Source organism: Rhinolophus sinicus, linkage group LG10 (genome assembly GCF_036562045.2).
Source record: "Rhinolophus sinicus isolate RSC01 linkage group LG10, ASM3656204v1, whole genome shotgun sequence".
NCBI lineage: Eukaryota > Metazoa > Chordata > Mammalia > Chiroptera > Rhinolophidae > Rhinolophus > Rhinolophus sinicus.
Window position 1 is genome coordinate 39,670,892 of NC_133759.1, and position 13,607 is coordinate 39,684,498.

General features: G+C 47.9%; 1 protein-coding gene across 1 annotated transcript; it reads right to left on the reverse strand.

Annotated features, from left to right (window-relative positions):
* Positions 1–733: 733 nt before the first annotated feature.
* On the reverse strand, positions 734–13,589 carry CHCHD4 (coiled-coil-helix-coiled-coil-helix domain containing 4). The gene is made up of 3 exons (XM_019747126.2): positions 13,383–13,589; positions 4,907–5,005; positions 734–1,830 (listed from the first exon to the last, which is right to left on the reverse strand). The coding sequence occupies exons 1-3, from the start codon at positions 13,402–13,404 to the stop codon at positions 1,529–1,531; spliced, it is 423 nt and encodes a 140-aa protein (XP_019602685.1). The 5' UTR covers positions 13,405–13,589; the 3' UTR covers positions 734–1,528.
* Between the last annotated feature and the right edge of the window lie 18 nt (positions 13,590–13,607).

The window sequence follows — 13,607 nt, forward strand, 5'->3', positions numbered from 1 at the left end:
AGTTCGTTGTCTTCGAATGGAACAGCCATCCTGCCTCATGGATTAACTGAGATGTCTATCTGAAGGCATCTGCTCACAGACAAAAAGTTTGATATGAACTCAACATAGAAAATTTTAACACTCAAACTGGTAGTTTACCAGGACCTTCAAAGAGGAATTTCAATCGAACTTTTCATAATTTCGTGTTTCCCCGAAAATAAGACCTAGCCAGACCATCAGCTCTAATGCGTCTTTTGGAGCAAAAAATTAATATAAGACCTGGTCTTATTTTACTATAAGACTGGACCTTATATAAGACCAGGTCTCATATCACTTTTTGCTCCAAAAGACACATTAGGCTGATGGTCCGGCTAGGTCGTATTTTTGGGGAAACACAGTTTATATTTCCTTACATCAAAGACATTTTTGGGGCCGGCCTGGTGGCTCAGGCGGTTGGAGCTCCATGCTCCTAATTCCGAAGGCTGCCGGTTCAATTCCCACATGGGCCAGTGGGCTCTCAACCACAAGGTTGCCAGTTCGATTCCTCCAGTCCTACAAGGGATGGTGGGCTGCGCCCCGTGCAACTAGCAACGGCAACTGGACCTGGAGCTGAGCTGTGCTCTCCACAACTAAGACTGAAAGGACAACTTGAAGCTGAACAGCACCCTCCACAACTACGATTGAAAGGACAACAACTTGACTTGGAAAAAAAACACCCATTTTTAATTAGTCAAAAGAAAGGACACATTCAAAATCAGGTAAAAACCATGTTTTCCTTTTAATAACCACTTAATTCACACCAGTTCCTCTCTTGGCTGCTACTTTGGTAACAATTAGGTCCCCACCTCTCAAGTACATAGCATCTGAACAGGCTGAGACAGAGCCAATGTAAATACAGGCCCCAAAGTAGGGCTTTCGGAATAACAGGAACAGCAAAAACCAGACTTTCTCTTCATTTAGAAAGGGATTGTGAGTTAGAGGGTGCAAAGCTCCACTTCCCCAAAAGCAAACCTGGAGCACAGTGTAAAAATGGAAACCAAAATGTATCAGAAATGAAGTACAGTGTCTCCTCATATATTCAAGGTCAAGATGCTTAATGAGAAATAAGTATCTGATCATCTGGCCTCTTGCATTTTGAAAGGAAGATATTTTTGTTTCTATTTCCCTTTCCAAACGGATATAAAATCTACTAAAATGAATCAGAATAAATCAGCTCATTCACTCCTAGATACTGATTTTTGGTTGCTGAGACTATTCAGCACAGTATTTCAAGGTAGCAAAATTCAGGGTGATCTGAGAAGAGAATTCAAAAGCGGCAGCTACATTCGCTGATAGATTCATGTGAGACACACACACATACCACCTCATTTTTTTCAGTGTATATGTCAAGGGGCCAAGACCCTGATCATCAAAATAAGTTATTTTGTACATTACAGTGCACAGAACAATAGAGGGAAAGACGCTTTCTTAGAGTGATGGAAAGGCATTTTGCAAAAGGTTCATATCACTCTGAGGTGGAAGGCCGGGAGCCCAGTGCCGCGTGCCTTCATTAGCTTGACCCCTTCTCTTCTTTGGTTGTGGCGGCGTCAGTGGGCGCTGTCTCCTCCACACGTTCTGCTGTCTTCCCCTCCTCCTCCTCTTCCTCCTCATCTTGAGGATAGAGGTCCGGGTACTTCTGCATGCATTCCTGCATGGCCCGGAACTGGTCTACACAGTCTGAGCCCTTCACATCCGCTGTGCTGTAGTGAAAGCAGGAAAAGGCTGACTTGAACTGTTCCCCACAGGGGCCACTGGCCATTCCCCCAAGGCACGGGCAGTTCCAGTTAATGTCTCCACTTGGCAAGATCAATCCTGGAACAGGAAGATGGGCAAGGAAAAGTGAGAGACTATTCTCTAGGTTTCAGGAAAAGCAAAACCAAATCCAGTCCTCACGAGCCATTCAGGAGGTGGAGAACAGTATCAACTGTTGCCTGGCAGGCACTCGTCTGTGGACCTACCTCTTAGGTCAGGTTCGAATGTCCGGTGCAAATCCAGCATTCCTGGCTCAGGTGAAGAGAAACCACCTTCGGCAACTTTCTCCACGTGCAACACTGATCTAGGTCTAAGCCACCTCCCCGTGCTATGGCTGTGGCCGTGCTCCCAGAACTATAATACATACTGGAATCCATTTAGTCCAAAGCAGAAGCCTTCACTTGGATGGTCAAGGAGTATCTTTTTAAAGCCCAAACAATTTAAGAAGCTGAGGTACTGATCTCCACCTTCCAATCTCTGCGTCCCCCCAACTCCTCCAAACCCTCTCGCTCTGCAGCCACTCTCAGAAGCTCAAAAGTGTGAGGACAGGTAAAGACGAGGAGATTGAGCCTTCTGCATTGACTGGAAAGATGGCCAAGACATACAGGGAAAAGGCTGGTGGCATACCAGAGTGGTGTGCTTCCATTCTTGTAAAAATGAGAAATTAGAGGGATACTGACCATACTAATCACACTGTTACATTGTACCTATGTGTTGGGGAGCAGTTAGGTTTTCAGATGGATTTTCATTTTCAATATTATATAGGCCCTTAACTTTTGAATTTTACACCTTTTCTTATCTTTGAACCTTGTCCACATCTAAATAGTATTTCCTGGTTTTCTAAAATGCTTTCAAGACAATGGCTCATTTTCAGCTTTGTGACAGACATGGACAGAAATATGACTCATACAGAAGTCTCTTACATGAGTTGACTACAGAGACTGAGAACACTCTTTAAGAAAGACTCTTAAGTGCCCAATGAAAACACACGTTACTCCTCACTCCGTAGAAGTACCCAGGTCTGACGCTCTGAGCTAGTGTCCAAAGCCCTCGCCTCGGCGGAACCTCATCTCTTAATTCTAGCTTAGGAAGCTTCAGTGATCAACAAATCTAACGTTGCAGTTCCTTGCTAGTAAAACAGGCTAACAGTGGAGATGGCAAAGGAAACTGGCAGGAAGCTCACCACTAGCACCACCGGTATCAGCAGTGCAGGTTCTCATGTATTAAGCTGTACATAGTAAATCACGTAATCCTTTCAGCTACCTTCTGCAGTGAGTACTACTAACCCCAGTTTACACGTGAGGTTTCTGGGGTTCAGTGGGGTCCAAGTCAGGACGATCACCAGGGTCCTTAGGATTCCCTGAGCCCAGGCTCTTTGCCCCTCATCTCACCACCTCTCCCAGCTGCCCAAGGGCCACCTCAGTGCTGGAAGCCTATACCAATGCTGCCCCCTGGAGGCTCAAAACTGCTAACACACATGCACAACCAGTTTCCAAAAGAAACAACAGATGGTACGATACTAACATTTAAATATAATAATCCAGCTGTGTAGGATCATTGCTTCATTATTGCTCAGGGGACGGTGAGGTAGAATGAAGTAGTTCTTCACTGAGAAAACTATAGTGGCAATTTGCACTTCAGGGACACAATGTAAAACCACACAGACCGGAGCTTTGGCAAGTTACATTAAGCCCAGATGGAGCATGTTTGAAAACTAGGAATTTTGCAATTGAGAGCTCAGAACCTGGGTCCCAGAGTTCTCTGTTTTATATGCTTTTTCACACAATTATTCACTAGAAGGGGTTGCAAAGGCAAATACTAAAGGGTTTCCAAGCAGGTATACTGTAAATGACAGAAGAAGGTAGGAGAAAAAACAAGAGGGACCATAAAGATTGGCAGGAACTGGAGGGGAACATGCAGTCTCAAGGCAGACACATTCAGTTTTTATAAAAACACTACGAAGCAGACAAAACAAGCCCTCATGTGTCTGTCCTGCAGGCCCGAGTCTCAAACAATTAATGAAATGTACTTAACTAATATGGATCTAAAGATAGGCAAAAGTACTAGAATTTACATGTGATTTACTTTTCTTGATAAGAGCGCTGATTCAAGATTACTTCTGTAGCTGTCATTCTCAGACATCTAACTCTTTGTGTAATGTCTGCACTTTCCACTATTCCCAAAAGGGTGCTAGGCACGTGTATTTAGCTTTCCTCTAATCCCTAGGAGCACTAAGGGTAGCAAGTGAAGGGTCCTACCTAAGAATATACACTTTACTTAGCATTTGAAAAATTCCAACCAGCAGCCCATACTCAACAGGTGGCTCCTACAAGTTCTTTCAAGTATATTTATCAGCAATCAGCACTAGGTTTGTTATCATCAGGATGTCAGGAACGGCTTTCGATCGGTGAACTGAGCACTGTTTATGATACGTGGACTATTTATGAACATTGCACATGCATACCCGCCTTAGACAGCCTGGTAAGTTCTGGTGAGTCCAACAGTCCAGAGCCTTTGGCGTGATGCCCTAGGCCCAAGTGACCATTAACGAGTTGTGTGCAACAGCCCTGCCTAGGCGAGCTGAATCTTGCTGCTAGAACACTTTCCTCTCTCTCAAGCGAGCCTATCCTGCAAGGGGCATGCTGGAGTAGCTACAAGGAGGGAGCAGTGATTTCATCACCTCACACAAGGTGTGTGATTCATACAGACCTGCTGGCTTATAGTCTGCAGATGTGGCAGAATTTAGTTTGGGAACTTGACTGAGCGGGAGGATCCCTGTCAGCGTAACCTACTCAGAACTTTGGGAATGCACTGACACTCTGCCCCGAAACATAACCATTGGGAAGTATCCAACCATCAGCTAAGCCAGTGCAAAAACTTAGAAGAAAAGGAGGCCAAAGACTCCAGTAGGGAGAAATTCTTAGTTCTAGCCCAATGGCCAGGGAAGCGCACGAACGAGGCTCCCACACAGCCCCTTGCACCTCTGAGGGAGACAAACTCACTGTCCCGGGAGAGGGCCCGTGGCTGAGATGCATACCTGAAAACCCAGCCTCGGCCAGGACAAAATGGGGCAGGAATTGTGCACAGTGAACTTTGCCCCCATCTGTGGGTCCCTAGCAGGCCCCACGTCACTCACCATGCTCCTCATATGGATCATTGGGGTCATCAGCCACCAGCTCCGCGTTGCTTGGAGTTTCATGGTCTTCTTTGGTCACAAATATGATTCGATCCTTCCCTAGTGTTTGGAGGGCAGAGGAAGAATCCTTTCACTTAAGAGCAGTGAATCAGCCCTAAACCCAAAACAGTCACACGAACCAAGTTTGAAGACTGTCCCATATGAAACCCCAAAGTGAGGTGACCATCAAACTGCCATCCCTGGGCGGAGTCACTGACGCTGTGTGACAGTTTAGCAGAACGACAACGACTTACGAGGCCAGATTTGTCCGGAATGCCTGCTGCTGAGCACCCCCGACCTGACTCCACAAGCTGCTGTCCCATGATGAGGGGGGCATCATGAGGGACAGAAAAAAAGGCGTAAAAAAAAGAGGTTCAAGATGGTGACGTGGGAAGAGCCTGAACTCACGTCCTCCCGTGGACACTGAGTCTATAGCTACATATGGAACAAGTTCCTCTTTACAAAACCTAAAGGCCGGCTGAGTGACAACTGCATATTGGGGAAATAAGAAAACCCCAGGGTAGCGTAGGAGGCTGGCACATAATCTGGCCATAAATCCCACCTTCGGCACGGCGACGCACAACCGGGACGGAACCCAAAAGCCAGAGCTTCTCCTTGCGGAGTGAAGGGACGGAACCCCACCTTGGGCATTCCAACTTTTAAGACGTACACTTGAGATTAGCCCCCAAAACATCTAACTTAGGAGATCTGAGAAGCCGTTCTTCAAGACCCTGACCGGAGGCCCAGCTCAGCGGCAGCCGATCATGCCCAGACTTACAGTGCAGAGGTTCACCTGCTTATAGTAAAGTGATGGCCTGAGGCCTCTAATTGGACACACACATCTACCAGCCGCTGGAACCCCCTGGGACGGAGACTGGGGGACACCATCTTTGTGCCCTGCCTTTGCTGTGGTCCAGAGCACCAGTATCTCTCAAAAGGGAGCTTTTACACATTTCTAGTGCCCCAATTTCTGCAGCTGCCACCTTGGGGGTGCCTCTTGATCACCTGGCTTTGGAGGCCAGAAGATCTTGTGTCCCTGGTCCCACAGGACAGTCATAATCGGTGTCATCGAGAGAAAAGCTCAGACCCTGTCTAGCAGCCTGATTTTTGCAATTGCTATTAGGGGACACCTCTACATCACCTGGCTCTAGTGGCTAGTGGTACATACGTTTGTGGGTCCCACAGGACTGCAACCAAGAGTTCCTAAATAGCTATCACCCCCAGAGCACAGCAAGAGGCAACAGACCCAGGAGCTGGGTCTTTCTGTGAAGGAAGCCTATTAGCTAATCATCGGCACTGCAGCCCTAAGTAAACACACATTTAGAGACTGACTACTCCTTTTTGGGGACCTCAGAGGGCTGGTGCTATCTTCAAGCTCACCCTCTGTCATTATGGAAAACACTATGGAGGTTCTTCAAAACATTAAAAATAGAATTACCATATGATCCAGCAATTCCACTTTTGGGTATTCATTCATGAAAATCGAAAACACTAACTCACCAAAATATATGCACCCCTATATTTATTGCATTATTTGCAATTGCTAAGATATAGAAACAACCTAAGAGTCTGTTGATGGATGAATGAATAAAGAAATTATGGTGTATGTACAATGGAATATTATTCAGCCATAAAAACGAAATCTTGCCACTTGCAACAATATGGCTGCACTTTTGAGGGCATATGTAAATGAAAAAAGGAAGATAAAGACAAATACCATATGATCTGTCTTATATGTGATTCTAAAAAAATTTTTTTTTACAAAACAAAAATACAAGCTCATAGAGAACACATTGGTGGTTGCCAGAGGTGGGGGTAGGAGAAATTGTTTTATTTAAATAAAATTGAATTTAAAAAAAAGACAACTTTGTTCTAGCTGCCTAACGGTTTATCCACAGGGTTCAAAACTGCATAAAAAGTCTGAGCAAGAACGCAAACATTGCCAAGGTGAGACATGCAGTGACATAGACGCCCAGACAGCAGAGCAATGCAGCCACTCAACTGATGTGGCCACTGAGGTCTGTCCACGGTGCCCTGTGGGAAAACACCCGTCGCCTGCCTCTGAAAGGCAGGTGGTCCGAGAGTGTCCAAGATCAAACCTCCCTCTGGGCCTCTGGGCCCCCTAATCGTGGCCAGAAGGAAGGGATCATGTGGGGGGCGCTGTGGCAGTCCCCCATCGCCCATGAGGACTGGGGGCTACTTCTCACAAGTGGGCCTGGGAGCGGAGGGACTGTGTCACAGAAGTGCTGATGTTAGGAACTCCTGTGACCAGCTGCAGCTTGTTAGTTTGTAGAACAATCACCCAACCCAAACACAAAGCTGGGCAGCAGGGTCAGGACAGAGAGAGGCCTTCCGAGGCCCAGCACCAGCGAGACACCTGAGGCAGGGCCAGAGCCCCAGTCCCACGGCCTCACTCCAGAGGACCCTGAGCCTGCAGGGAAGCAAACCAGTGGCAGCCAAATGCATTTCACAGGAGGAGCTTCTCTCCTGGGAGGCTGGTCAGCACGTTACAGGGAATGAACCTGGACGGCTGCATTCCACGACTCATTTCACCTAACGTTACAGTGACCCTATACAGTTTTATCACCCTCATTTACACAGCAGAAAAGCAAGGCCCAGAGTGGTCACTCAAAATCAAACAGCTGGAAACGGAAAGGCAGGCACCTCACCTATCAGACTCCTTCCTGGACTCTCTCCCCGGTACCTCATAACTGTCAGCACTTGACCTCACCTTCCTAAAACCTGAGGCCATAAGCCAACCACACCGCAGGCCTCAGTCCGCTATTCCCACTGTGGGCGGGGGGTACCTTCTCCTCAGCACCCCGCATGCTACGGGGTCATCAGTTTCCCCTGGAAGGGCCAGGCCCTCTCTGGGTCCTGCGTGTCAGCTACCTCCTGCCATCTCATCACTACCCTCACCAGAGACAGCGGGAGCCCCGCTTTAAGGTGGGGAGCCTGAGGCTCTGGGAAGTGACTTGCCCACACAGGGATAGAATTTGAACCCAGCTCTGTGTCTCCAAAGGCCACACTGTGGAGGTCCTTTGCACACAGCCAGTTTGCCCCCCGCAACATACACAGGTAAGGTTACTAATGACAGCTTGACACCAGGTCCTTAGCATGACTCGGACACTGTCCTGAGACCTCTGTGTGCTTTGGGCAGGAATAAATGTTCTGTACAGTAAATACTAAGCAATCTCTAACCCAAGAAGCTTACAATCAAGTGAATGAATGTTTGCTGAGTGAACAAACAGGAGATTTCTTCTAAGCTACTGGACCTACCTGGTGAAGGGCAAGACAAATTCTACAGCCCTGCTAACTACCCATTCTGACCCAGGAGATCTGGAATCATGGGACTGTCATCTGGAAGGGGTGGGAGGTGCCTGGCATTTAAGTGGACAGTGGACTTCTCCCGGCTCCATCCAAATGTGCCCATGGACAGGGTTTAGTCAGTGGCCTAGAATGAGTTAGCTACTGTGGGAGTAGAGGCCAGGCCTGCAGAAATGTGGCACTCTGATAGCTGCTGGCATTTTCTCTTATTATTTCACACTTTCTTCCCCCTTTATATTTAAGATAATTCAGTCACAGGTATGCTAAGGAAAACAAGGGGGAAAAGTTTGGGCCCACACTTGGGCTGGAATATTTAAAGAAGAGGCTTGGGGAAAAACACGAGGGTGACAGCGAAACCAGAGTGACACCTCCAGTGAAAAGGACATTTGAGGGGACAGAGGGAAGGCACCTTGTTGCTTCACACCCTTTCCACACACGGTAACATAACGACAGGTGACCCTCAGCATGCGCAGAGACTGGACTTCCAGCCCACCTGAGGTTTCCACTCCCAGAGCTGGTCTCTGCCTCAACTCCTCACATTTGATCTCAGAGTAGACTGCTTTTCCCATGCAGCATGGGAAAAGATTTGGGCTAGGCCGCCAGGGCACATGCAAGTACCTAATAACCTTGGTAACTCTGGCCAGTTTTCAAAACACTGGAAAGCAACCTGCAAAAACGCTGAATGCTGGGGCTGGCCCGGTGGCTCAAGTGGTTGGAGCTCAGTGTTCCTAACTCCGAAGGCTGCCGGTTTGATTCCCACATGGGCCAGTGGGCTCTCAACCACAAGGTTGCCGGTTCAACTCCTCGAGTCCCGCAAGGGATGGTGGGCTGCACCCCCTGCAACTAATAACGGCAACTGGACCTGGGGCTGAGCTGCGCCCTCCACAACTAAGACTGAAAGGACAACAACTTACTTGGAAAAAAGGCCTGGAAGTACACACGGTTCCCCAATAAAGTCCTGTTCCCCTTCCCCAATAAAAAATAAATAAAAAAAATTATTTAAAACAAAAAACAAAAAAACCCCGCTGAATGCTAAGCAGAATAAGCTGACAGCAAATTTCTCAGTTCAGCTCTGACGATTTTGTTTACCAAGATATCAGCTAGGCCCAGAGCAATGGTGAGGCCCAGAAGGCAAGGGGTCCAAACCCGGCTGGGCACCCAGGGGATTTGTGAGGCAAATAAGCCAGGACTCACTCAACAAAAGTTAAATCAAGCTCTCTGGCATGTCCACATTGCTCACTGGCTTCATAGGTAACTGGGACACAAAGTCAGATGTGGGAATCACAGGCCTAGCCGAGAATGTTCCAGGTCCTTCCTACGGGGCTGAGTCCTCTCAGGCACCTTCCAGGACATCCCCCTTAGAGAACTGTTACACTAGATGGACAGATGTGATATTGTGATTTATAGTAAGAAAGAAAATATATATATATTTATATATATATTTATTTCCAGGCCTTTGTTTTCTGGAATGTTTAAAAGTGAATACAAGGATAATGCTTATTTACTCCTTACAGAACTAACTGTGAAAGAAAGAACTAGTCCTAAGGACACCAACTACTGGGGTAATCAGGCACCTTCTTAGTGTCAGAAGCCAGTTTCTTCACCAGCTCAGCCTACCTATCATGGTCAACAAAGAAAATGAAATGAGTTTCTGCTCTCACCTGGATCCCGCTCAAAAGACAGTCATTTTTTAAATGACATCAAATGACAAGGATAAAATGGCCAGGAAAAGAGACAGTCAGAGGCTAGAGATGCCAAACAAGTTTTAGAAGAGGAAACGCTGACAGAAGAGTGCTCTCTGACAGAAGAATGGAGACCGCTGAGGCCAAAGGGCACAAGCACGGGAAGCCAAATGGAAGAAAATTAATCCCCAGCCCACGACTGGGAATCCAAGGGCCCAGGGGTGACTCTGAAAGCAAGATTCAGGGTGGGGCAGAGCACAGGACGACTGATTGTATAGCTGGATACCAAGACACCCCCAATTCTGTAGTTTTACTTTCTGTATAGCCATCTTTGACCCTGGTCTTTTTCTCACACCTCCACCATCAAATATGGTTGGCTCTAGCTTCTAACACATCTAGAAAGATCTGCATCCCTCACCTTCATGACTCCATCTCCCACCACTCGCTCCCTCCATTCCAGCATCTTTCCTTTACTTGAACAGGCTGAGCACACACCGACCGCTGGGCCTTTGCATAGGCTGTCCTCTCCCCCAGGAGTTCTCTCCCTCAAGCACCTTCATAGCCACCCTCTCCCTGACTTCGTACCACCTACTTAGATGCCAGCTTCCTTGACCACTCCGCATCTCCCTTTGCTTTATATTTCTCCAAAGCACTTTCCTCAGCTAACATATTATATATTTGTTTACTCCCCATCTCCCCCACTGAAATGTCAGCTCCTTCGGGACAAGGATTTGCTTATTCCTTTCACTGCAGTATCCCCAGAACCTAGAACAGTCCCCACAACATGGTCGGTAACCAACACTTGTTGAAAAACTGAACTCTGCCTTAGGAAATGACACAGAGGGCGGGAAGACAGAATGGTTACCACCACTGAGTAGGTTAGAGAACACCCTTAGATGCGTGGTCTCATCTTCTCCTGAAAGGGGAACATGAACACGCATGGGATCATTACACACAGAAGGCGTGCCCATCTCTTCCAGCATGCCATGAGGGCAGATTGTGTCACCTGCGCTCAGTTATATGCCCAGCGGACGGCACATCATAGATGCTCAGTAAATGTTTCGTTAGCTGAACAGGAGAGGGCAGGCTCAGTCAGAAAAGGAGGAACCTAAAGTGAGGAACAGTGGGGTGCCGACAGAAAAAGGCTGGGGAGCCCAAACCCAGGGGCCAAGCCTGAGTCCGCGCTGTGGAATGCCTTGAATGAAAGAAAGCTAAGGCCTTTAAATTGAAGGTTGGGTGGTGGGTGGACCCCTGAAGTAAATTTGCACAGGCAAGTGATACACTCAGAACAGAGGGCAGGCACGTGTATACGTTCACTCAATAAAGATCTGAGTGCCCACTTGTACACCAGGCCGTGTGCTAGATGCTGGGTATATGGCACATCTAATGCTCTTAGCTTCATGGGAGAAGACAGTCAGGAAATAAGATGACAAAAATAAATAAGGTAATTTCAGAAAATTCAGTGTGTGAAAGACAGAGGGTCAGGGAAGACCTCTCCTAGGTGACATCTGAGCTGAATCTTAACGGATGAGAAGCCAGCTATGGCAAGAGCTGAAGGCTTCTGCTGACAAAGGGAACAGCCAAAAGGCCAGTGTGGCTGAGCAATGACTGAGAGATCAGAGATCAGGCTGGAGCTAGATCAGGCAGGACTGGATCATACAAGCCCTTATACGGCAAGGAGTTTGGGATCATTTTCCTAAGTCCCAAGAGAAGCATAAAAAATTGGTGGACGGAAAAAGAAAAAGTTGGGGATTTAGGGGGCTGTGGTACGGATAAGATAAAAACTAGTGAAGGTCTGAGTGCTTTCAGTTCTTATCCCTAAACTAAGAAAAAGATCTTTGACCCAGGAACAGATAAGCCACGCTTTGGTAGACGATGGAACCTGCCTCTCCTTCCCAGAGAACCTGTGACTCCTAGAAATTCTCGAGGGCAAGGAGGGTTCTTATTTATCTGCACAGCCTCATTATACCAGAACGGCTCAAAATTACTTCTTAAATGATGAAGTAAATTAGAGACTCAGAGAAAGAAAATTAAAAACACACCTATTTTCTAATAAAGTGGTGAGGGCAGAGAACTTTTGTTCATGGCACAATTAAGGATAAATAGAAATAATACTCACTAGCAATATCAGTGAGTATTACTGCTTTACAACCCAAGAAAGGAGGAGGAATTCTAAAAGCCAGGTGGGGTGGGGAAAAAGGCTTAGCATTTTACACAGAGATGTTTCCCTAACTTGATGTATGATCTTGGGTAGATCATCTTCTCTGGGTTTCAGATTCCCTTCCCAGAATTAAACTAAGGGAGATGGACTATTCACCAAAGAATTTCTGGGTGAGTTCCAACTCGCTCTGTAGCTTCTCAGGTGTCCACCATCCCCATCACCTGACACAAAGAAGGTTCTTCATGAATACCTGCTGAATGAATGAAGAGAAAAAAAACTTTTTCTTTTTTTAAGGAGGGCACAGCTCACAGTGGCCCATGCACAGGTCCAACCGGCAACCTGGGTGTTATTAGCACCACGCTCTAACTGAGCTAACCCGCCACCCCGAAGGCCAACTTCTTTTAACTTCTCATTTCACAAGATTGGAAAATGAGGCCTGGAGGGGTTAGGTAGAGGCTCAGGGACAAATGTCGAGCCAGTTAGTGGGCCTGGAGAGCTCTGAACTGAGTCTAACTTTTTGGGGGGTGCGGGTGGGGGATGGGGTGTCTTTCCAGCAGAGGGCTTCCAGAAATCCACTAGGCACCACATTGGACAGTGCAGTTCTGGAATCTGACTGCGGGGGCTCAAACCCCAGCTCCTACTTCCCCACCGCGTGGCTTTAGCCAAGTCACTTGTGTCTTACCAGAGCCTGATTTATAAAGGTCACTGCGAGATCAATGAGAGAAGTCATATAAAAAGCTCCTTGAGGAATGCCTGATATGCAGTTGGGGCTCACTAAATATTCCTGCTGTTGGTACTTCTACCACTCTCGCACAACACCTAACCCGAGTGGTAACTTTTCAAAACAGTTAAAAGGCGCGTGCAAGTGGAAACACGTGGTATGTGTTTAAGAGCGACAGTAATAATTAATGACAATAATTTCCCAATTGAGAGCCAGATGAAACGTGCTTAGCACTCCTTTTACCAGCTCGGGTTTAGATGATGAAATCGCCCACGAGCTTGGTCCCTAGGAGGTCCGGGTTCGAGTCTCACCGTGACCTTGGCACAGCCTCATTCCTCCCAGTGTCAGTTTTCTCACCTGCAGAACCGGGGTAGCACCCTCACCGCCCAGCCCGCTCCAAATTCCCCAGAGTACCCGGGACCACCTCAGGTTGCCCATGCCGGCAGTGAGGTCGCGGGGCGCCGAGGCCTGCGGGGGCAGTAGAGACCGCGCGTGTCCCCTGCAGGCCCTCGTAGGCCGGTCTCCAAGGCAGCTCACACTCCTTACCTTCCTGCCGGCAGTAGGCCATGGCTGCAGCCCAACCTCTGACTCTGCACAGTAGCGGCGGCGGAGGCCGCTACACGCCGTGACCTCTCCTCAGGTAGGGCGGGAAGCTCTGAGGCCCGTGCGGACCCGCCCCCTCCAGGCCTGCCCGCCGCGCGCCTGCCTCCGTGACTTCCCAGCCCCAGCCCGATCTTCTCAGCCGGAAACTACATTTCCCAGCAGGCCGCG

Excerpts from the sequence above, each read along its gene's own strand:
- CHCHD4 (XM_019747126.2), bottom strand. The coding sequence starts at position 13,404 with ATGGCCTACTGCCGGCAGGAAG. Across the intron at positions 5,006-13,382 it reads GGCCTACTGCCGGCAGGAAG|GGAAGGATCGAATCATATTT; the intron begins GTAAGGAGTGTG and ends TCCAAACACTAG. Across the intron at positions 1,831-4,906 it reads TGATCCATATGAGGAGCATG|GATTGATCTTGCCAAGTGGA; the intron begins GTGAGTGACGTG and ends TTCCTGTTCCAG.